This window comes from Numida meleagris, chromosome 3, assembly GCF_002078875.1.
Source record: "Numida meleagris isolate 19003 breed g44 Domestic line chromosome 3, NumMel1.0, whole genome shotgun sequence".
Taxonomy (NCBI): domain Eukaryota; kingdom Metazoa; phylum Chordata; class Aves; order Galliformes; family Numididae; genus Numida; species Numida meleagris.
Genome location: NC_034411.1, coordinates 56,794,571 through 56,819,506, shown reverse-complemented (window position 1 = coordinate 56,819,506; position 24,936 = coordinate 56,794,571). Strand labels below are relative to the sequence as shown.

The following is a 24,936-nucleotide window of genomic DNA, read 5'->3' as shown; positions in this document are numbered from 1 at the left end:
AAAGATAATCTCTGGACTATCTGTAACCATTGATGCCCTGAATGAATCCTTCCTTCAGAAGATCATTCTGATTGAGTTTAAAGAAGTTGTTGGAGATAAATCTTTTTTTTTTTTTAGTTTTGCTGTCCTGAATCTTGTGCTAAGATGTTCATGCAGATGGCTGATGTTGAGAACGAAAGTTTTTCAGATTGGTTTTCCAATTCGGAGAAAACTTAGAAGCCAAGTCATGCTTGAAGTGGAATTAGGACTGTATAAGATACTTTTTAGTTTGATTATCTGGGCTTTATAGGTTTTAAGTAATAGCCATTATAAGTAAACCAAACTAAGCTCTATCAAGGTTTGCTTTATCCTAAGTTTCTTGAGATGTCAAGTGGCCCAAAGCAACCAGTTATTGTAACAAGTGGCCTAGCAGAGAGAGATGGCTGCCTCTGACTCTTAGCCTGAACAAAGATCAAGTTACCATTAGTAGCGACCTCCCAGTTTTCCTTTGGAAGGGGAAGTTATTCCTGACTGAAATTCTGCAGTTCCTTTCATTTTATTTACAAAATATGTGCAGCAAATGGGAGGGCTTATTTTTCCTTGGCGAAATAGGGCCAACATTTGAATCTTAAGCCTCTTCATGCCACTGAAAGCAACTGTGGGTAAATGTTTAGAATTCTGCAGTGCTCCTCACTGAACAAAATATTGCAAGTCAGCTGTCCAATTTTCTAGTGATGCTTATTTTCTTGTTCAATAGGACAACTGGATTTCTACTACAGAAGATATTTCCAGCTGTTTACACAAGGATGTTCGTATTCCTTCTAATCATAACCAGACGTGTTCATTTTACAACAATCATCCTCGACTAACTTATGGATTTCTTTCTCCTCCAAGTAAATACATCGCTTTTGTTGTACAGCACATGTGATTTGAGTAGCTTGTAATGCAGTAGCTATCTTCTTTCATAGATATTGCTGATTAAGAGCTCGAAGCAGTAGTTGCTGAATTATTTCAGTTCTTTTTAGCATACGAGAAAGGAAAACATTGCACATTTGTCAGCAGTTGTTGAGTAGTCCAAGGTCATTTAGTTTTTCCTGAAAGCTTTTCAACTTGTCAGGTTTCTAATGTGGCATCTCACAGAAGAAACTGGAAGAAATGTGTAAACCTTGAGTCAAGTCCGGAAAACTTATAAACTGCAAATTCATTTTGCATGACAGCCATTAGTTGGAACTACCAAAAGTAAAATTGAAACATTTGTCTGTAAATGTAAAAGTGCCTTGATGGACATTTATTTTATGTTTGAAATTGGCTGTTCTGTGCCATATGTGGCTTTTGGTAAAGGAATTCAGTATTTGATGTAAAGAGCGCAGCTCTGGTTCTCAAAACATTTTAAAATACAGTTAGTTGTTTACCAATGGTTAAATTGTGTGTAAACTCTTGCTGATCTGATTTGGAAGCATTTTACAATGGTTTTACTGGATAAAGTATTGAGTTGAAGGTTATTTTAACATCCACACAAAGCATAGTTTGCAAAGCTCAAAGAGAGCTATTTTTGTGCCTAATTTCTGCAGACAGAACAAATTGGTCTGACGCTCAGGAAGTGAATTGCATTCCCTTCCCTACGGTTTAAAAGTCTGTTTTGATATTTTAAAATATTAAAATAATGTGTACGCTGTATACCTTCCAACTGCAATTATTGTTGCTGCTGGTAAGATTATTTTATTTTGGACCTGATCAGCATATACTGAAGTTAGCACTTACTTAGGCTCACATCAACTTTGAAAAGTGAATTTAGGTCACAACATCATAACATTAATCTTTAATCTTGTATTTTCATGCTTTTTGGTTTTAGATTTTATGGCAGATGCAAAGAAGTCTCATTATGATGCCTTGCTTACCAGCAACATTGTGCCAATGTATCCTGCATTTAAAGGTATTTTCTTCATATGTGTATTTGAGTATAAGACTGCAGTTTTTTCACTTACTTCCAAACACTACAAGAAATCTCAACGTAGCCGTACCTGTGAAACAAGACCTCCCCAGACCCTGAACTTATTACATCACTGAAAACTTCCTGAAGTAGGTCTATGACCCTTATGAAAATGGCCCAGCATTGTAAGCTTATGATTAGCTTATGGCTAATTACACATTGGTGTAGCATAGATGTCTCCATTTTATGACTGGCATTTTTATTTGCATTTCCCTACCTACCTAAACAAGGTTTTATACAGTATCTTCTAGATAACCCAAATGCCAGTTATGTGATAGTAAGTTAAATTCATTTCCATTTTAGGAATGTCTCTCAAAGTCAGATGAGTCTCCAGGCAGAAACTTAGAGTCTCAAACATTAATTTTCCCATTTTCTCAATCGAATATCTAGTAGAAAAGATATGAAGATCTGGGCTTTCCCAGGTGAGAGTGAGCATGAGATGATTGGCTGAGGGAGGCTAAGCATGTTCTTAGTGAAAAAAAGTATGGCACTTCCTCTGGACAAAAAAAGCAGTCGTTTCCTCTTAAAAGGAATTAAAAATAAAGAGGTAAGAAGAGGCTTCTGGTACATATAAATTGAAAACATGCATGAAATGGAGATGTGGGTGTAAATGCTCGCCCTTCTGACTTTGATAATGAGGCAAGATACTGTCATGGTTTTCTCTCACCTTCCCTTTTTAGCTTCTCCATACCTTGGTTTCCATGAAAGAAATCCAATGCCACAAGGGAGCAACATCACTATGTTCAGTCAGGTTTGTGGTTAGGGTGACTGTGAAACCAGAATGCCAGGAGATATTGCAGTGCATGCTGCTGCTCAGATAGATTAAAACTATGAACACCTGTATAGTTATTTTCCTAGCATAGTATATTATGTATAGTATATTATTTTCCTAGCTTACCATGCCTGTCTGTACTCTAATGAAAACTCTGCACGGTTTTATTAACAACTCCTGCCTTGGAGATGACGCATCCCAATTCCATTGCTGTATTCTAGTGTTATGGAACTACTTCTATCAGTCCCTGTTGCCTGGGTATGCTGCAGACAGAAATGGTGTCAATGTAGTAAGCGGTCCTGTGTTTGATTACGACTCTGATGGGATATATGATACCCCAGAAAAGGTGAAAAGGTGAGCTGCTTTCTCATTGTAATCCTTCCCTTCTTTCCTCCATTGGTCGTCACAAAATAATTATAATCTTTGTTAGCAAGTAAAGCATCTTGCTGAGATTGATCCTTGGCAGGTCATACCAGTTCAGAGAGAAGCAGTCAAATGGACCTAAACAGACCGTACTGTGTAAAGCTCAGAAGCAAACAACGAGCACAGAGAGAACATATACTAGAAGTGTGTAATCCTGAAAAGAAGTAAGAGAAGCATGGGGAGAAACATCAGTTAGCCCAAAAACTTACAACATTGTCTCTAGAGCTGGATGAAGCAGGGGCTTAGCCATGGTATTGTGGCTGATATTAATGAGTCCATGTATCTGGCAGTGTTCCACTACTGAATTGTCAGCACAAGTGTACTAGTTACTCCCAGATAGCAGAACTGGTTCAAGAGAACAGATAGGTGATAAATTCTTGCACCTTTTTATAAGTCAGTTCTTTGTTGTTATATCTCACCATTTTTGGCCTACAAGCTAAACTTGATATGCAAAATATTAATCTGAAATATGCTGCCAACTTTGATTACAGGTGAATTTCCCTCCAGACCCAAGTTTTCTTCAGAGTAAATACATGGGTTGCTAAAAATCAGTGTACCAGACTACAGCTGATTACTGCCGTTTTTTCTTCGTACAAGCGTTAACTTACTGATTTACAGAAATATCTTCTGCATTTCAGACACCCTGGTAACTCAGAAGTTCCCATTCCAACTCACTTCTTCATTGTGCTGACGACTTGTAAAAATATTTCTGAAACTCCTTTGAAGTGTGAAGGATCTCTTGATGCCTTATCTTTCATTGTACCTCACAGAGAAGACAACAATGAAAGCTGTGCAGTAAGTAGTCTGTTCAGTCTCCATAAAGCCAGGCTTGAGCTCATTCTGTGTATCAGTGACTAGCTAATTAAAGACTAAAAACTCTAGTCTGTCACAATCATCTTGAGAGGGAAGACAATAGTTTTTTGTAAACAGCATTATATGAAAATGTATATATATTCTTAAATGGGAAAATAAAAATTTCCTGTTCGAAGACCAAAACTTACAGGTAGCTGGGTAGAATCAGCGTGATGCATATAGTTTTCTATAACAGCAACATTCAGTCATATCATTTGAGAAAGCTGAGGAGTGTCTAGGAGATGAGTTATCCACAAAAGAGGTTCAGTGTTAGATCAAATGCATACCCTGAAGGAAAAACAGATATTCCTGAAGAGCACTGATTGTTTCTAGTTCAGTAGCTTGCACTGTGGTAGGAACATACATAGCTATGCTCCATATAAACCAGAACAAAGTATGTGAAGTGTGCTGTCTGTCCTACAGGGAAAATTTACACAAGTAACTCCCCACTTAAAGCACAGTTCCCGGCAGTAGCTTTATCATACAGGTGGTAAATGAATGTTGGACCTCACCTGTCACTCCTCACTATCACCAGCTTCCACTGATGCAGCTACAAATTTTGTATACTTGAGGAAGTAACAGCAAGTATTAAATTTGCGCAAGCATATCATTATTTATAGAATCCAGTGCTTTCTATTTGTTTGTTAGGTGTTTGCCACCAGTTACTGCTTTCTGTTGTCATAAAACATCAAAATATCTTTTATTAATTGATTAAATGTATATCAGAAGATATTTCACAAAGCCTTCCTTTCCACCTCTTTCCCATTAGGATGGGAGGCCTGAGTCGCTGTGGGTTGAAGAGAGAATGAAGTTTCACACAGCTCGAGTCAGAGATATAGAATTACTTACAGGACTCAGCTTCTATCAAGACAGAAAACAGCCAGTATCTGACATTTTACAGTTAAAAACATATTTACCAACTTTAGAAACTGTCTGATTTTTCCTATGGAATCTTTTTGTCCATTTCACAACAGATTTGTAAATAGACTTTTTAATTCATGAAAAAACTTTTTTTTTTTAAAGTAAGCTGGAACATTTGTTGAGAACTCTTGACCAAAATGCCAGTGGGGAGGAAAGTGGGTGCCATATTTGTATCTCAGGGACTCCTGATGGACTATGTATATAACACAGGGTGGCAGCTCCTGTCGTTCCCCCTTGAATATGATAAACCATGACCATTATTAAATGTTATCAATATTTGATCATCACAATCTGAGACAAAAACAGAACTATCTTTTACGTGCACTGGAGAGGGAGAGCTTTATAAAGCACAAGTTTACAATCAATGTGGTCAATATTCTAATCAGCAACTGTTGTACAGTTTGGGGAAATAACTACATTCTTGACCACTGAAATACAAACAGCAGCACATTTCCTTGAAGCATGAGTTACATTCTGAGCTTTGGGTCTCATGTAATACTGCAGCATTGCAATACACGAACATATATAGAGGTAAGCGGTAAGACTGGTACATGAAACTCCGCCAGCAAGGAATAAACTCCTGGCTAAAGGAGTTCTGCTAGCGGAGCCGTGCTGGTGCGTTGCTGCCCTCTAGTGTCTCCAACACTGAAGAAGTGTTTGATGCATATTTTGCATGTTTGCTTTGTGCATCCTCAGAATGAGCAGGAGCCATCAACTCAACCAGAAATTCAGAAAGATCTCCGAGTTCTCAGAAATAACTTGCTTCAAATTAAACTTGTATTTATGCCTTTTTAGATTTGGTGCATCATTTTTGTCTGTTGTGGTTTTGAAATCCACCCCCTCTTTTTTTTTTTTTTTTTTGCTCCAAGATAATTTCACACACAGATTGTTGCCAGAATGGTAAAATGATTACTTCCTATCACTACAAGTCAGTGCCCACAGGCTGCCCGTTGGCAGCAAATGGCCACATCCTCAATACGTTTTTAGCATCTCCTTATTTCTACATCATCTAAATACTAGATCACATAAGTTACCTGTCTTGAATGCAGACACTGCCTGATGCAAATGCAGCACAAGCATATAATGGGCTTCCTTGGAAGCTCTCAGACCACACAAACAGCTGCTACAGGCACTTGGGAGTGTAGTAACTCCCTCCTTTCCTAGGACACATGCTATCACTTTTGTAATTCTTCCACTCTCTCTAAAGCTGATGAGCCAAAATTGGCTCTGCAGTGTATTAAGTTTGGCATAGTCAATTATACATTATATTTGTCTCATTTTAAAAGAAAATACATCACGCACAAGTATGTTAAAAGTCTGAAGAGCCTGCGACAGATCAGAGAGGCATTTTACCTAATGGCTTGGTCAGGGCAAGTTGGAGGCAGGATTCAAAGCCCGCTGAAGTCAATGGAAGCTTTTCCATTAGCTTCAGTTTGAGTGGGCTGACATCCTGGGACCATTTTTTGTTTTAACCAAATGTATTTCTTTGATCTTCTTTTATAAGCATGATTTTTCTCGTAAGTAGTTTCACTGTGTGAAATTTAAATGTGTTGTAGCAACCTCACATTACCACATGACTGTGACAGCATTATTCAGTGTAACATCTTTGTAACATTGCCTGTGACCAATAAAAACATCAGATGATGTATGCAGCTTGTGATCCTTTTTATGCCAAATGCTACTGCCTAATGGAACAGTAGTGTAGGTATATAACAATGTATTTCATTTGTTTCGGGGTTGGGAGGGTGCTTTTAATCTTTTCAAGTTGAAGATATCTTTCCTTCCAACCAAAATGTTAGATTCATTATTGGGGGGTAAAAATATTAAGAAAGATGGGCAAGAACTGCGATGAATTCCTCCCTTAAGGAGTCATAGTGAATTATTCTAGCAGCTTCTTTCTGTAACAGAAGTTATCAGTAGAGGTACAGCATTAGTGAAGCCTGACTGCGATGAAAGAACTGTATTGTCGGGCCTCTGATAGAAGAGGAAGACAGAAAAATATGAAATAGTGGGAGTAATCCTGCTGTTAAGGTATGGTTAGGACAAAGAGGCTGAAAGTAAGTTTTTCCTAACTCTCCTAGGCTGGAATAACTAGTGACCATCATGCCTGATTCCAGGCAAGAGCTAGTGAAAAGTTCCATATAAGTCTCATTTATCAAGGCTGTATTTAATTCAGATTGACACGGAATAAAATTTCAATAGAAGGGACTCACAGCAAAGTACACCAATAATCAGTATATTTGGGAGATAACTTTACCTTCTCTAGGGAGGAAATATTCTTACATTTGGTATTATTACATTTGATATTATGAGAATGCAAATGACAGAGATGTTAACACCTCCAGAAAGTAATGCAGTGTTAAGAGGCATGGCTACCCCTACTCCTAGGTCAGGATAGAACAGGTTAGGCCTCAGGGAACAGCTGACTGTTGGTTTGACCTAGGGAAGACTTTGGAAGGGAGGATGAGTAGCTATGAAAGCTGATGGTCATTGAGTAAGGATGGTTGCTGAGAGGAGTGTAGGATGTGACCTTGCTAGAAATTTCCACTTTTCCCATATTCTGACTTGTTTACTTGCCTGACTTTCTAGGGTGGTGGGGCAGAGATGAGAGGACATCTCAGAATGGTTTTGCTGCTGACACAATGCATATGGGGCTGTACTTTCAGGGCTGGCTGCTTCCTTCTCCATAGCTGTAAGGTAACTCACTTGACCAGTGCCTGATGGATTTCTTGCTCTCACTTGCCTCAGGCTGTCCATTGTGTTAAATAGAAAACAAAGCAATACCTATCTACTGTATTTGACACAGGTCTGATCTGGCAAACGTGCCCTCAGCACATCCATCATGCTCTGAACTGCTCCCATGCAGCACACAGCAGCCCCTGATAGCAGCACCTGCCAGGCCTGCTTTGTCTCATCCTGAGAGTGGGTGGCCAGCATTTCTGGCCATCCTTAGTCTGAGAGTCAAAGTACAAAGTTATCCCTTTAAATACAAGGTTATAAACCAGGCTGGGAGGAGGTACTCATCTGCTCCATGGGAGAGCACTTTTCATTTTTCAGGAAAGTGAAGCTCATGGCAGCCAGAAGACAAAGAGGAATAGTGAAGAGCTTAAATCAGTGGCTTTTTGATTAGGGCATGCAGCTGGGAGGAAAAGTCTCATTTCCAGCCTCTCTTCTTCCAAGCTCTACAGCAAAGCTCAATGCTAAAAAGGCCTGTGTGCCACTATGTTCTGCTCAGAAAGAAGCAAACTTGTTTCTGACATGTTCTTGGCAATACCAGGCAAAGTGTTCACAGACTGATAGGCATTACAGAAAGAAGAATGGACCTTACCCAGCTGGTGAAGGGGCTCTCTAGCTATGCAGCACTCCTCCTCAGAAGCAGCCTAAGCCCAAGGTATGTTCTCCCTCCCGTGGCTGGTCCTTAAATGAGCTCAGGGCAGCTCCACCCTGGGTCCACCCCTTCTGGTCAGGTGGGGAACACAGGTGCAAACAATTTGCCTGTGCTCCCTGGGCCAGCCACACCCCTTCACCAGGTTCTCCATCACCAGTTCAAGCCATGACCTGACAGTTCCCCTTTGCTGTATGAGCTGCCATCCATCCCACTGCTCTGGGGGGGCTTCTCCTATGGCAAGGTAACTGGGCAGCTGCCATAGTGTCATGCCCACAGCTACACCACTAATGGGGTCAGGAAGCCATCTGGGGGCATACTCAGCTCTTTTACTACTGTGCTGTGGAAAACTGTTCTTGCCTTTCTGAGGAATTAAAGGTCAGAATGTGAACCCAGTGACTTACTAAAGCAGAAGTTTCCACATATTTTTGTTTGGGTACCACCATTGCCAGCAGCAGCAGCGCCTCCTGCTCACCCTCATACACCCTGCGGCCACATCCAGCTGTCTGGGAGCAGCACACTGAGGCAGCTTGTGTGTCATGAGTGGTTCGTCTGCCATAGCTCAGGAACCTCTGTTTGACAGGAAACCAGTCCAGATCTGGCATCCTGTGACTCAGGCTTCTCTGGAAAGGAGTTCCTCACCGAACCACTGTGAGTCACCATGCCAGCCTACAGCCTCAGAAAAGGCTGCCATGGAGACCATGGACAAACTTGGAATAATGGAATATGGAAGCCTGGAAAGAGATTTTAAAGGATGCCATTGCAAATTATCATATTCCTCCTCAGCCACGATATGTATTAAATTTGTTTCCTTTTATTGCAGCTTTAGTCCCTTTTATTTTTAGTTTCTCTGCTCAAATGCAATGAATGCAGTGGGATGGAAAACTGAGTCACCCCAAAGCTCCTGAATGATCTGCTCCATTCAGGAGGCAGCAGAAGTGCTCTTTGGTTGTGTCCATAACACACGTGAGGCTCTGCCTTCACTCCTCCCTGGCAAAGCTGTACTTCAAACCAGTATCTGTCTGGAGCTTGGAAAAGAAATTGTGTCTCTTCCCATCTCCCTGTGCTGGAAGCCTTAGCTTTGCAGGGCATTCAACATCTGCATCAAAGCTCTGGATTTCTAGGTGGTAGAGAGCATACTGCCCAACAATGACAAATTCACTTTCAAATCCTGTACCTGCTGGCTGTATCAGGTGGCACAATCCACTGCCAAAATTTAATTATACTCTTCGTTGCAGTTCTTCTACCAGGTGATAACTGTAATTAGCGACTTTACACTGGAGAAGGTAATTATGTACATTGGTTCTGCTATTCAAAATAAATAAATTGTTTAGGGAAGTTGTGAAGTTTAATAATCACCTGTGGATGCATTTGACTCTGGATAGAAGTGAATGCAGCTACACTTGCTGATACCTGCCTCTCTCCTGGTCTGATCTGAGGTAACAGGAAAAGATCTGTTTGGCTCAGTGTACGTGCTCTAAAGAAATATGGCTCCAGGACTGTAGAAATCCAAGCAAACCGCTTGGAGAAGAATGGGCTTTCCTAAGTTTTTGTGAAATACTTCACATTCTTGTAATTAGCTAACACTCCTACTGCAAGTTTTAGAGATGAGAGCATTGGGAAGACTAAATTACTGAGGCCCAAAAATCCAAAATACTTTTGGAAGTTTATTCTAGGTAGACTGAGGAAGGGTGTTTTAAATGTACCTTACCGTATATGCTGTGCATCAAACATAGCAGTGGAACTAATTATACTGCAGATGGTAACAGTTTTCTTTCCCTGTCCAAATGAGCTCAGAACATTTAAAGTTGTGCTGTTAAATTCCACTGCTGGCTTCAAATGGGGCAGAAATGCCTATGACTCTGTATCAACTCTTTATCGTTGGGAACTGTAGTTGTTCTCGGTATATTTTAAAGGAATGGATGTAATATTTGAGTTCACATAATATAAACAAGGCTGTCTGTAGCTTCCTGAAAAAAAAAAAAAAAAAAAAAAAAAAAAAAAAAAAAAAAAAAGGAATTAAAAAAAAAAAAAAAAAGTAAAGCAAGACCCCTTGCCCCTGTATAACACAAAACCAGAACACAGCAAGCCAAAAATATTTGGGATCAATCTGGAGAGGTGGATGGTGGTATGACAACACTCATGACTTCAGAGGAAACTTAGCTAATGGACTGGGCGGTAAATACTGTAAGTTAAGTCAACAAACTTGGCTGCAGACGTCAGGTTCCAGGGCATAGGACTTGGACTGAATCACTGTTGACATGGAGGAGTGGAGAGTTTTAGCAGGGCTGGGCCAGTTGGCATATTCCCAGTGTTCCTAGGGCAAGGCAAACAGATTTTGGAAGAGCAAAAAGCACCTTGAGGAAGAAGTCAGCAGTTGTTACACCTCTGCACCTGCTGGCTCTGAGTCTGAAGTGTCTGTTAAAATGATGTACAATCACTATAGCCTTGTCATCAGAGAGATGAGATAAACACCAAGGAAACAGTTTGTGACAGCCATATAGATTCAACATCTGATGAAAATTGTACTCAACACACATAGCTCCTTGTGTGTAGCACCTTGAACATTGAAAATGAGATCCCTGCAGCAAGCTGAATGAATCCTTTGCAAAACAATGATGATTTTTCAAAATAAGTCATCCTCATCTAAAAGAAACTTATAAAAGCTGGGCATTCTGGGCATCAAAGACAATTGCAAATCCAAAGGTTTACAAGTGAAAAGATCTACCTACAAGGAAAAGGCTTGTGGAGTTTAAAATCAGAGTACACAAAAATCACTCAAAAAATCTATGCTTCTATGAGTAAATTTGCTGCAGTCCGGTTTGTCTCAGGCAAAAGCCTTTGCATGTGATGAGATGGCTGATAAGCAGGCACTATGTTGCCACATATCTGAAGTGAGTAGTTGGACTTCTAAGTGATACGGAGTCAGTCCTGTGTATATTTGAGTCAGGATACCTAGAAGACTAGAGCCTAAATCTGTGTTAATCTTGGATTTGTTTGTTACCTGTAGGCTGTGAAAATGGACAGGCAAACGAATAAGGCTTGGCCAACTGAAGTATTCCTTTGTTCTGGAGTGTTTGAAAGCCCAAAACTATGATACTAACATAAACAAATAGCAAAGCAAGCAAGCAAACAAGCAAACATAAAGAAGCACAGGGAAATCAATGCCTTAAGAGCAAGGCAACTGCAATCAAGGAACATCCTCTTCCCAGTGTGGACATGTGAACTGCACCTGTAGGTGAGCAGAAAGGCACAAAGATATCTGTGCTGGAGAAATAAATGCTGTGCTTTTGGTGGTTTAGCAAGGAAATGTGGCCATTTGAGGAGAAGGGGAGATGTAGAAGTTGCCTTTGAGAAGAGGATGAGACCTTGTGGAGTGATAACTGAAGTGCAGAAATTGCAGTTGTTCCATTACTAAATGGGCCTCAGAAGAGGGGCAGTGCGGTGAGAGTTGGAAGGAATTGGTTTTACTAGTTGCAAACAATCACATGTATTTTTATAAAAGGAAAAAAAAATAGCCAGAAGATTGTTATAGCTCAAAGGGTTTGGCAGATAGAGAAAAAGGAAATATTTCCCATTATTAATAACAAGATAGATGGTGGAGATTTGGTAGATGGCAAAGACCTTCCTAAAACCTTACCCTTAAAAACCGAATATGAATTAATTTTAGCCCTTGTTTTGGAAGCTTGTTTTCTCAAACACCTAAGGTGTAGCAGATTTTGATGGTGTAAGAGATGACACTTTATAAAGGCAAAGGTTTTGCTGGGTGATAAGAATGTCAAAGCCAACCCCAAAACAGCAGGAGCTTCTGTGCTAAGTCAGAATTAGAACATAAAATATTTACTAGGGGAATACAGTGCTAGGGAAAGAAGCTAACCTGAAAATGTCCTTAGACTTGCTTGGCTGAGCCTCCACCTTTAACGGGAAAGAAGGGTGTACTGAGATTTCTGTATGAAAGCAAACTACGTAAAGAAATATTTACCTAATCTGAGTTCTCCAAACAGCAGCCTGGGAGCAGTACTTGTGCACTGCAGTCCTCTTGGCCGTTTGCACACCCAAATCCATTCAGCAGAAGCGGGTCTTAACTAAGGAGCTGGATCAAAGGTTTTTTACACTGTATTTGGGTTAGACCCTGAGCATCAGACCCAAGATCCCATTCATCAGCCCAAACCTACACAAAACGGACACGACTCATTGTCTATGCATGCTGAAAGAAGTTAGCAGGGACATGAGTTTCCCTTTCAATAACTGAATGCAAAAGCTTGTTGTAACCTAATTAGTCAGCTGGAAAAAGAGATGTAATTACATAGGGCAATTACATGGATTGCTAACAGATCCCCTGTGCCCATGTGTGAAGCTGTACCCACTTATGGAGAAGTGAGCCCTGCCCATCCCAGTGCTTGGGCTTCTGAGGGTTAATGAGTTTCAAAGAGGCATAAAGATAAAAAGCAAGATATTTAAAACATATTTTTTCTTTATTATTTCCTTCAATAAATACAACCCTCTTCCAGATTATTTTTCTGGAAACCTCCTGCTGACAATTACTGGATGTATTGCAGCATGTGGATATGGCGGCATTTGGAGAAGAGGAAGCTCAGGGGAGCCCTTATTGCTCTCTACAAAGACTTGAAAGGAGGTGGTGGTGAGGTGGGCATTGCCCTCTTCTCCGAGGTAACAGTGCTAGGATGAGTGAGAATGGCCTTAATTTTCACCAGGGGAAGGTTCAGGTTGGATATTAGGAAACATTTATTCTTAGAAAGAGTGGTGAGGTATTGGATCAGGCTGCCCAGGGAGGTGGTGGATTCACGGTCCCCGGAGCTGTTCAAGAAAAGGATGGATGTCGCCCTGAGGGACATGGCTTAGTGGGCGAGGTGGGGTTGGGCTGATGATTGATGGATCTTAGTGGTCTTTTCCAACCTTAATGATTCAATGATTCTATGTTACTACGATCCAGACCAGATACTCCTGGGAAACTGGGAAAGTCAGAGGATGTACAGGGAGGATCTGCATGTGGCTCCTGCCACAGCCCAAGAGCAGGGGAGAGAACATCAGAGAGACCTCACGCTGCAGCCTGCAGCTGCTACCAGACAGTACTTAATGGAGTGCTTTTTAAAATTGTTATTATTATTTTGGGCGTATTTAATACAGACAACATTGATATACAGGGTGTATAAATAAATGTCTAAATAACACAATGTGCATGCAGCTATTATTCCAACATTTTATGGGAATATAGAAAAGATCCCCTCTATTCCGAACGAGTCTTCGCTTATCTCACGCCACCCTCACCGTAACAGGAATTGTTTCAAACGGGAAATGAAATGCCTACCACCGAACCGGGCGCACTGAGCTCGTTTACCTGCAGCTGAGAGGAGGCAAAGCCTGCAGCGAGCAGCGAGCATGTGGCCGATCGGCCACGCGGTGTCGGTGTGATGCCGGGAAGCGGCATTTTGCAGCGGAGCTCTACAGAAGCAGGCACCGAGCGGCCCTGGAGCACGGCGCGGGGATGTGTGCTCTGCTGCGGAGCTGCTGGTCTGAGACTGCTATGGGCCGTGTTTTTGAGAAGCAGCCAGACAAAATGCAGGCACCAGAGCTCAAATCAGAGAATCGCTTGAGTTTGGAAGAGACCTATAAAGGCCATCTGGTCCAACTGCCCTGGGACACCTCCAGTTAGATCAGGGTGCTCAGAACCCTGTCCAGCCTGAGCTCCAGTGTCTCCAGGGATGGGAGATCCACTACCTCTCTTGGCAAGCTGCTCCAGTGCTTCTCCACCCTTACTGTGAAAAACTTCTTCCTTATATCCTGTCTAAATCTCCCCTCCTTTAGTTTGAAACCATTTCCCCTTGTCTTATCACAACAGACCCTGTTAAAGAATCTGTTCCTTTTCTTATAGCCACCCTCGAGATACTGAAAGGCCATTATCAGATTTCCCCAGAGCCTTCTCTTCTGCAGGCTGAACAACCCCAGCTCTCTCAGCCTATCTTCACAGGGGAGATGTTCCATCTCTTGGATCATTTTTGTGGCCCTCCTCTGCATTTGCTCCAAGGGAATACATGCTTCAAATCTGTATTTTCTGGCTGTTCTGACTAAAGGGCAGATTGTTTCTGAGCAGTGCTGGTAGCCCACAGGTTTTCACAGTGTGGATAGAGAGAGCACAAACACATTTGAAGACTGGTTCAGTGAAATCTAATTATGTGGAAGGACCTTTGACAGAGTTGGAGCACGTACCTGCTGCATCTCACAACAAGACTTCACCGTGCAGCAGAAGATTCTATCAGACAGCATTACAATGCATGTTTGGCTCTGGCTGTGGTTTGTGTGTGCAGGTGTGAGGAGTGGGGGGAGCATCACATGTGTCTATGCACAGTTGATAGAAAATATTCGTGTAGTTTCTACATTGTTTTGTTAATGTCTGTGGAGAATGCGAGGCGAAAGCCAAAGAAAACAATACATAAAGAGCCTAAAATTTGCTTTTCAATTGTGTGAAATTCTGCATATAGGAAGTCAATTAACTTTTGATATAGAAAACATGTTTTTACCCTAAGAGTTATTGCTCTCTAAAGATTGGCTGTACTTCAAAGCTTTGTCACATTCATTATACACTTGGAGAAGTCAGAAAAGTCAGCACTAACAATCCCAGTTGTATACAGTTTTCCAAAGTTGAATGAAAACAATCAAGTTAGTAAAGCAGATTACTGCATGAGGTGACACATTTATATGATAACTGCATCCTCATGAGGATAGCTGCATAATACAGAAAGCTACTATGTGTGTGTGTGTGTAAGGTGGGACCTTATTGGATATCCTTCTACTAGATTTATCCTGTGTGGTCTAGATTCAAGGATCTGGTTCTCTGGGTAACACTGCCAATTTGTTTTGTTGTGTATCTAATATAACAACAAAATGGCATTACTCCACTGCTGTTTATTACTGCTATGAAGCTTAAGTATGAACAACAATGCTGAGCATATAACACAGCAAACGATCTTAGTGCTTCCCTCCCTTGCAACACTGATGCCAAGTTTCTTGTGAGCATTGGCAATGCTGGGATCCATTTGTGATCACTGCCTGGGGTGTGTTCTGATCTGTGGAGATCTTTCCAGTAGGACTACTTATCGTCTGAGTCTGTCAAGCTGTGGCTGGAAGGAGCCATGAATGGAAGGAAACATATATATGCCATCTTACAAAAAGTTTTGGAGTCACACATAGAGGAAAATCCTGTGATCTGGTTATGTCCTCTCAACTGAGCAACAACTACAGTTACAGTGTTGAAGGGAAACCTACTGAGAGAAGCTCGTGGCAATTTCCAGTGAGCTGGCCTTCTTCATTAACTCTATCATAGGATTTCAGAAGCTTCATCAACTTTCTGACCTTGGACTTTTTGACTTGGAACAAGCCTAGAATTAGCACAATAGGTATAAATGGAAAAGGCCAAATGTGACTTTTGCGTACTTCCATTGTCCTGCATGTTTCCCCTCTTGCATAAATTGTGTTGAAAATTAAGTGAAAACCAAGATTCACTTCCACTGAAATTGATGAACTCTAATACTGACCTTACCTAAAGTGGCAGAAATTGGGAATTTGTGAAAATAAATCTTTTCTCAGCACAACCAGTACTTTTGTCTCTGGCTTTACAGACTACAGTGGTTCTCAACTGTTATCATGCTTCTTTTTCCATTGCTTTTCTTCGAAGGGCAGATGTGGCACCAAGAGACATGGTTAGTGGGCATGGTTGTGATGGGCTGACAGCTGGACCAGATGATCTTAGTGGTCTTTTCCAATCTTAATGATTCTATTATTCTGTTCTAACTCACAAAGCTCATGATGTTCCCCTCTTGGAAGCCATCAGATATCTTCTTTTTTTTTTTTTTTTTTTTTCTTAAGAATACATACTTCCTTATTAATTTTGTATGATTTAAGAAATACAGCATGATTAACACCACAGCACATCACAGTGCATTAAGATCAAATTTAGGACCTTCCTTGATATTTTGCTATCTAAAGCTTGAACTTCAGATGTCTTTAGAATTAGTGTCTGTCACATTCATTTACCAGATGCAGTGGCTTATCACTTGTCTTGTTGGTTATAGTTTTAGCTGTTTACAGAAGGCTTTGTTGTGTAATTTGTGTTCCTGCAGGTGCTTATTGCCCAGCAATGCCAGGGTGCCAGCTCATGCCCTGCAGGGAGCCTTCCTAGACACTCAGCCCGGTGCAGCTCCTTAAGTTCTCCAGCATCGGGACATCAGGCAACAATTGGTCTGAAGCACTGCACGTGCAGCTATCTCAGTGAGCTTAAATTATACTTAAATCCTGAAAACCAGCTGAGCAGCTTTTTCTCAGCATTTAGATCGGGAGTAGGGAAATATATTTTGTAGCTGCTGAAAGCTGTTAAATATCTGCTTTTAATAGAACTAATTTACAGCAACAAACATTTTGGATTGTGTGTCTCTTTCAGTGGCCCAATTAATACAGCCAAGCAATGAATGGAGGCACCATTGGGCTGCGTTTACCATGCAGTGCTATGTTAGCAACCTGCTGGTCCAGCTTGCAAGGCTGCTCCTCTCTGCATAAACACTGCCACTGTTAGGCTTGGATTTACTTACCGTTAAGCGAACACATTTGGCACTGCCTCAATAATGCATAGTAGCTGAGGAATGCTGTTACGATACACAGTCTGAGGTTTCTGGGGGGTCTTTCCAGAACCGCCCCTGGTTTGCTTCTCAGGGAGAATGGGCTCAGACAAGAATGAAGAAGAGCTGGGTCAGCCAGGGCTGGCAGCAGTGACTGCAAGCTCTTGTCTCTCCATGCAGGAGCAGTCCTGGATCGTGCAGTGGAGATGGAACCTTAGTCATAGTTCTAAACTGCATTCAAACTCCAAATGTGTTGAAGGTTTTAGCACTGTTTGGGAGCAGGTTCTCTGAAGAAATTCCTGGCATTTCCTGGTTCCACTCAGGCTGAAAAACACTGTGAGAATGCGGTGGTTTTTGGTATGTCCATTTATGGGCATGAATCAAAGGAACTGCAGGGAGGAAAGAAGTGGAAAATGAGAGGAAAAATAAGTTAACTGAGGTACTTCCTCTCTCAGATTCTTCTTGGGTTTGGGGCAAAGCCTTATACTGGTATTTCATCCCAACTTCTCCTTGCTAACTACTTCCATATGCAGGCATAGTATAATATCAGTTAAAGCCACATTTAAGCAGTGTTTTTGGTGGTAGGATGCAAAGTCAGAATGGTTGAATTATTATATGTTTAGGTAAAAATATTACAGTGCCTTCTTACATTTAATGTCCTTTTCGGTGTAATAGTACTTTCTTCAAGTGCAAGGTCTGATAAAGATGTGCTAAATGAAAAAACCACAAGTGATGCAGAGTATGCTATTTCTAGAGATGTGCCCAAAAGTCAGTTTTCTCAGCTGAGTCTCCAACTTTGTGAGACAAACAGCTGGAAACTGTTCAAAGACTTATTTGTTCCTGTGTGGTTATGGATCACTAAAAGTAGATCATTCTTATAGAGTTTCTTAACTAGTGTCTTTTGGATGTTTCTTAGCTCAGAGGAATCTGACAGAATTCCATTTGGAGAGTAGAGCCTATTTCATATGAAAGGGATATAATCTGTGTCTGTTGTTCACATCTGTCTTGTGTTAAAAAGCTGAGCTGCAAATCCATGCAAATGTGTTATGGGACAAAAATCTAAAATACGATGGCTTAGAGATATTTCAAAAATGATTTGATACTCTGAGCTCTAGCCACTTTGAATTCCTGTTTAGTGATTGAGTATCACTTATTTAATAAGTATTGACTTGACAGTGGTGCTTTATGTACTGCGTTATTAGTATTGTAGGAGATCCATTTTAAGGAGACAGTCATTTGATTGAATGTACCTTCATATATGAATAAGGTATTTTAAAAGTGCAGTGGCAAACCCACATCACAGAATTTTCTGAGGATACAAACTCAAACATCCAAAAGCAAACTCCCCAAACAAGGTATTCTGGAAGGAATGTGAACCAACATTCTATCCCATGTAAGAGTGTCTTGTGATTTTTGAAGTCAGGTTTTTACTCTTGCATCCATATATCTTGGGCATGAAGAATGAAATGGGGAAACATTTTTATGGCTGAAAAACCCACATTTTATCCATTATTTAAGATGCCATAAATTCCACACAAGGGCTCCTTTTTCCCAGGATATCTTTGAAAGAAAGTTGTACATGCAGCGTGATGCATGCCTACACCTCCAGGAGATCTTAAAGGAAATTATTTAAATTTCTTTACCTTCAGAGGTAAAAACCTTCAGAAGTCTAATGCCTGTGAAATGTGTAAAATGCATGCTACTGCCAGAAGGCTACATACGTTCTTCGAAAAGGACTGTAAACCATTATGTTGCAGCGAAAGCTGAAATGTACAATTCTTGATATATTCAGGGGAGAGTAACAACTTGCCAAACACATCTGTATATGCAACATACTCCCTTACTTTAATTCACAGCGATAAGAACAAAGCATCGTTAAAATATTCTACCAGGAGGCCTCTTCCTACTACTCCTCTGGCCTATGAAACAGTGCAGTAATTTGTCAGATGGTGGGCAAAAAAGATGTACCTGCATTACCAAGCAGAGAGCATGGCTCTGAGCTGCTTTTGGAGTGCACCTTTGTGGGTGCCTTGAGTTACAGGTGGCCCTTCCTGAAGCAGAGTGCCTCTGCCTCTCTCCAGTCCTGCAGCCTTGTATGCCAGATCCAGCTGGTGGGCAGTGGCAGGGGATGCCAGTCTGCTGTGCAGCTTCAGGTCTGTGACAAAGCCCCCGCCTTAGAAGCAAAACCTGAGTGAATCTCATGAGCCAATGATGAGATGAGCGAGGCTGATGTTAAATGGAATGGTCATTCCAGTATCAGTTTTGACCACTTTAAAAGAACATAGTGTAGGTTTTTAATCAATAGGCTTGAGCGTCATCACAAATACCTCATCTCTAAGGGCATTAATCACAACCTACCAGATCTACTGTGCTTCTTCCTGTTCCTCTGATACTGAGAGCTTCTACACAGATGGCTATGAATGAAGTCCACGCATGTCCTTTCCCTGCTGGAGCCAGACGCTTAATATTTGGGGGCGGAGATACAGTAGCAGTTGGACAACCAATCCTTGTGGTTGTACGAATATTTGAAGTGTTTCCAGGGTGAACTGAATGGCTGCATCGCATTCATAACCTGCAAAAAAAAAAAAAAAAAAGAGAGAGAGAGAAAAAGAAATGCTGGAGTCACAGGGAACATAAGAGCCAGAGGCTACCCAAAACTATTTCTTATGGGACACAGAAGGCCACTTCCTCATGCCAGGAGAATTCCTTGTATTTTTGAGAGGAAGGGGAAATGTTTCTGTGGCCTTGTGCACAGTCTGGTGAGGGCACTGGAAAGACTCCCATTGACTTCCTATTAGTTTAGCACCCCGCTGTCCATCATTAGTCAAAGCTGGTGTTATACTGATTTGCTGCTAATGCTAGCTGAAATCAATGGGCTTGGAAGGTGCTCAAGAAGGATGGACATTTTTGTAAGCTAACATTCTTTCACCACCAGGAAATTCCAGATTGAACTTGTTTGCCTGAAAAGGATTCTTGTTGGAGAGCATGTGTTTTTTCTGAAAACAAAAACTAATGCTTCTAGCGCAAAGGTTAAATTTAAATTCAAAGAATTCCCTAGTCTTAATAAAGGAGCAAAGTCTGTTACTAAATGTAGGACCTAGCATAGAACTGAAGAGAGTCTCAACTGTCCTTCCAGTTTTTTCTTATCTAGAATGCTTGGACCATCATCAAAATGCATAGCTCTTACGTTTCCATTCTGTTGGCCTGCAAGAGTTTGAATCAAAGGATATTTTACAGACCAAACTAGCAATTAAAACGATTTGCCCCCCAAGTAATTAAGGAGGAAGATAATTCAGTTATTCTGCATCTAAGTTCAGTGCTCTATCTACCAAAACAGCAAGGTTATAACTTGGGTAGAAACATATGCAAGCCAGCATTACTTGGCATGAAGTTTAAATCAGAAGACCTTAAGAGGACCCTTCCAATCCATATTATTCTACAACTTGTATGATATAGCTCATTAACTCCTGAGAATTCTACCAGGTTTTGGACTTCTGGATTTGATTCAGGTCAGTTTTTGAAGTATCTGCTGCTGAAGGAGTCATATCCAATGAAACACCATAGTAAAACTAAGCACATTGCATGGATTACTATTGCAGGGGTTGAAAACTACAGTGATCAGCTGGCTCATTTTAAAGGCACTACATGATGCTTAAGGAACCTGTTGCACATTCTAATGTGATACTGGGCTTGGCAGAACCAGCCTGGCCCTGCCCTCCATTCAAATTGAGAGTAGTATACCACATTTGACTCATTATCTACAGAACAAAAGACCACAAGATAAATGATTATTCCCGAGTGTGTTTCTGGAGAAGGAAAACATGCATCACTTTTTTTTTTTTAAACCTAGTGCAGAGCAAAGCTCCTTGAGAAATACACAAGGTAATAGCAAAGATAAACGAGATGTCAAGCCATTTATATAAAAAATATAAATACTTTATTTTCAACTAAAAAGGTGCAAACACGTAACTTTTGGTCACACTTCTCAACAAATAAACTGTCCAAAACGAGCCATCGTCAAAGAAAGAAACAAATGCTCAAGTGGAAAGACTGATTAGCTACAGAAGAGCCATTTTTCTTAAAGCCACTTGATCAATAAAGTGGAGGTAGATGCATTTTGCCAGACAGATGAGTGCTTTGTAAGGATACAGGCATCTCAAGTCTAACACTCTCCATCTCAGTCTCCACTCATCATTTTGCACTGAGCAGTTTCCACTAAAGTATCCATTTCATGCTTTGAATGCATTGTCAGACAAGCTTTAGATCCTACCTATCTTGTTCCAAAAAAAGAAGGCTATCACTGAAATATCAAAGCATTACACATAGGCACAAAACTTAAATTAACTTAGATAACTGTACAAATATATATACACAGTATTTACAATATTAATAAAAAATAGCTTGTTACAGGTAACCTAACTGCCACAAGCTGTCCAGTCTAATAGACATGATTCTGATTCTTGCTGACCAAGCCATGTGAATCAGAGTGTCAGAGCTGAAACATTACGGTCCTGACTAAACAGAACACCTTCTGCTTCGCACTTTGCTGGGTGAGGGTTTGCATTCCAGCTGTTGCTGTCACTAAACCAGTGTCAGCAAACATGCTTATGGTCTCCTTCTCAATTGCACTACTAGATGAAAAAAAAAAAACAAAAAAAAAACCACAACACTGTACCACATTAAGGGAACATTCACTTAAGTCTGCTTTTCCCGTGCATTTCCCTTAACCCCTTCACACCACCTCATGAACAGCATGTTCTGAAGCTGTGTCTTGCTGTGGTTCCACGGTCCGTTTTACCTTCTTCAAACCACCGTTTGGGGTCAGTAGACAAATTGTCTTAAGTCACATGGAGCAGTTTGTTGAAATTAAAAAACTGATTTAAATACCTTGTGCTATTGAATCATGTTTACAAAATGAGATGCAAATCAGTTCAAGTTGAGAATCTAGTTAGCGTCTCCTTTATGCCATGTCTCCATACATCTTCCTGTAGTACAGAGACTCAAAGATGTCATTGTCTCCAGGGCAGTTGTAGTGGCAGGCACAGGTCTTGATGAACATCATTTTCCTTTTCATGATCTCTCCATCGGGGCACTTGAACTCCACAGGGAGGGTGGCTGTTCTGTGGGGCGTGCAGCAGCGCCCGTCAGTGCAGACACCACAGAACTTAGCTCTGTAGGTCTTCACGCTGGTGCAGCCAGACAGCTCAAACTTGATGGGCTTGGAGATTTTTGGGGTGCGAATGCACTTTTTGCCTTTCTGTTAGGATGCAAGTGAATACAACATGTTTAGAAGATAGGCTTTGAGATGGCACCAAGCTTGCACGTTAAGAGCAGGCAGATGCACTACTAATGGCTGTATTTTCAATAGGCAAATGTGCTTTACATAGTGCCATAATGTGTAAGTATTAGGAGCATTTAATTGTATATTATTTACTTACGGAGCAGAACTCAAATTTCTAGCACTTGAAACTTACTATCAGAACTCGACATTTTTTAAGTAGGAGTTTTTGCTAGGAAATAGAAGCATCCTAGAAGATCATTCACTAAGGATGAGACTCTTTACCTTGATGTTCTCCTCCAGGTCAGCTTCGCAAGGTCTGACCATGCACAGTCTGCTCTGCTTCTCCAGTCTGCAGAAGGCATTATCGTTGGTGACCCTGGTTGAGATGCCCATTCCACAGGTCTTGGAGCAAGCACTCCACTCAGTGGTCTGCACCAGGCAGTTGGCACGCATCATGGTGGGGTCTGGGCCATAAGTGTCTTCCAGTCTGTAGGCTGCAGGGGACAGACAACCAGGATGAGCCCACCATCTGACATCGTACCCTGCTGGATGCTCTCACCCCTCCCAGAGAAATTCAGACAGCCACCTGCATCTGAGAAACGACCCTACTCACTGCTGGGCTCCAGCTGCTGGAGCAGAGCCACGTCAGCCTCCACGCAGATGCCCCTTCCCCTTAGTCTGCCACGCAAAGCGGGACACCCACTCACCAGCCAGCGCAGGTCCCACCGCTGTCTGCTCCTTGGCCTCATCACAGACCCACTCCTCGCAGCACTTGCCGGGGAGCTTCACCCGCCGCGGGTAGGGGCAGTCGGGGCTGGGCAGGCGGACGTCCATGCTGCAGAGGGGCACGCAGCCCACCGCGCCGTCCAGGCAGGTGCACTGGTACTTGCAGCTGCTCTGGAAGGACTCGCCGCTCCGGTACACCATGCCGGAGAAAACGCAGGGCGCTCCGTCCCGAGCTGCGGGGGAAGACAAGAGGCGGGCGGTCAGACACCGCCCCGGCCTCCGGGACCCCCACCCCGCCACCTGCTCCCCCAGCGGCCCCACTCACCGGTGCAGACGCCGATGCGGCGGTTAGCGGGGGAACCGTAGTCGCAGAAGAGCCCTTTGTGGTGGTCGCAGGGGTCGCGCTCGGTGCACAGCTCGCCCAGTTGCTTGGCGCAGACCCGGCAGCAGCCGCAGCCGTCGAGCACCAGGGAGACGCCGGCGGGGCAGCTGGGGCCAGGTCCCGAGCCGCACTGGCACTGCCCGCTGCACTCCTGGCCGCGCACCTCCTGAGCACGGGGAGAGACGGGGAGAGGCCGTCAGCCGCGCTGCCGGGCCGGGCCGGGCCGGGCCGACGGGGAAGGAGCGAGGCGAGCGGCGGGAGCACTTACCGGGCCGAGGAGGGCGAGCAGCAGGGCGACAGCGAGGCTGGCGGGCAACATCCTGGAGCTGCTGTGCGGTGAGACGGGACGGGACAGGACGAGACGAGGTGCAGCGTATCTCGTCGAGGCTTCTCTCAGCAGCACGGTGCGGTGCTGTCTGGGTTCGCGCTGGGCAGGCACGGGCTGCTCCTCTCCGCTGTGCTGCTCCTAAACCCGGCGGGACAGTGCTGCGTGACTGCCGAGCTGTGCACCGAGCGCCCCTTTATAGGCGGCGGCGGCGCGGCTTCGCCAATGGGCTGAATGGGGCCGCGGACAAACAGCGACATTCCGCGCATTCCTGCGCGCCGCGCCGCCCGCCCGCCCCGCCCCGCGTGGCTGCCGCCGCCGCCGCCCCGGAGCGGCCCTGACCCCTGGCTCCGCATTCCTCCGCCCGCCCCCCCCGGCCCGAGGCACCCCCGCGCCTCTTTTTCCCTTTTTATTTTTTTCGTGTTCGCCTCGCACGAGCCGCGTCCGGGGCCGTGCCGGGCCGTGCTGGAGGCACGCGGGCCGGGGCCGGTTGCTAGGGGCGGCCCGGGGAATGCTCCGCCGCCTTCCCCTCCCCTCGCGCCCGGCCGCGGTGCTCCGGGAGGGGTGGGGGCACGGCGGTGTCGGCCCCCAGCGCGGGCTGCCCGCGGGCCGGCCGTACGGCGAGCGTTTTGCGCGACCAAAAAAGGTATAATTACACGGCGGGATATAAATTGCCGCTGTGTCCTCCTGAATCATACTGAGTATTTGTAACGTGTTCCTGCCCTAATAGATGCTCTCTATGAATAGAGAGAGTGCCTATTTACTCTGAAATACTTGGCACGGCGAGTGGAGGCTGCAGCGTAGAAGAAGCGGCTGTAAGTCCCCGCTGCCTGCCTGCAGCTGTCATTCCCTCCAGAACAACCCAGTGCCCTCGTCTTGCCGGGATCTGTCCCACTAGGACAAGGGAGTGGATCGGTGTGGCATTGCGTGCAGCCCGAACCCAAACGCTGCGGTCTGCTTGTGTTCGAGCCCCAAACCTGTGGTTTGGATTAAATCATTACAGATAACCGCTTCTTTCTATTTTTAACCCAAAGGATGACTCTTCCCTCCTCCCCCCTCCCCACCTTGTACCATTTGAATATTCGGTGATGTCATGTTGTTTGACCTCAGCTTTAAGCACGAGGAATGCCTGCGTTTTGGCTTTTGACCTGCAGAAGTACGTTAGTGCTTAATGAGGGAGACTGCCCTAATGCATCTCATTAGGCAACTGAAACCCAATGGATATCTTGAAAGATCCCATCTTTGTATGTAACCCTTCCCCCGTTGCCAT

General features: G+C 43.2%; 3 protein-coding genes across 3 annotated transcripts in view; 2 read left to right on the top strand and 1 right to left on the bottom strand.

Moving 5' to 3' along the window:
* Nucleotides 1–6,589, top strand: part of ENPP1 (ectonucleotide pyrophosphatase/phosphodiesterase 1) — a 54,033-nt gene extending 47,444 nt beyond the window's left edge. The window contains exons 21-25 of the mRNA XM_021391995.1: nt 737–872; nt 1,832–1,912; nt 2,963–3,095; nt 3,803–3,959; nt 4,786–6,589. Of these exons, the coding sequence (XP_021247670.1) occupies nt 737–872; nt 1,832–1,912; nt 2,963–3,095; nt 3,803–3,959; nt 4,786–4,953 (675 nt within the window). The 3' untranslated portion in view covers nt 4,954–6,589. The remainder of the gene's footprint in view (nt 1–736; nt 873–1,831; nt 1,913–2,962; nt 3,096–3,802; nt 3,960–4,785) is intronic.
* CTGF (connective tissue growth factor) lies at nt 20,867–23,844 on the bottom strand. Its single transcript, XM_021392552.1, has 5 exons — nt 23,610–23,844; nt 23,285–23,507; nt 22,941–23,192; nt 22,516–22,727; nt 20,867–22,209 (listed from the first exon to the last, which is right to left on the bottom strand). The coding sequence occupies exons 1-5, from the start codon at nt 23,658–23,660 to the stop codon at nt 21,913–21,915; spliced, it is 1,035 nt and encodes a 344-aa protein (XP_021248227.1). The 5' UTR covers nt 23,661–23,844; the 3' UTR covers nt 20,867–21,912.
* LOC110396713 (atherin-like) lies at nt 23,901–24,664 on the top strand. The gene is made up of 2 exons (XM_021392553.1): nt 23,901–24,312; nt 24,397–24,664. Exons 1-2 carry the CDS (start codon nt 23,901–23,903, stop codon nt 24,411–24,413), a joined length of 429 nt encoding a protein of 142 aa, XP_021248228.1. The 3' UTR covers nt 24,414–24,664.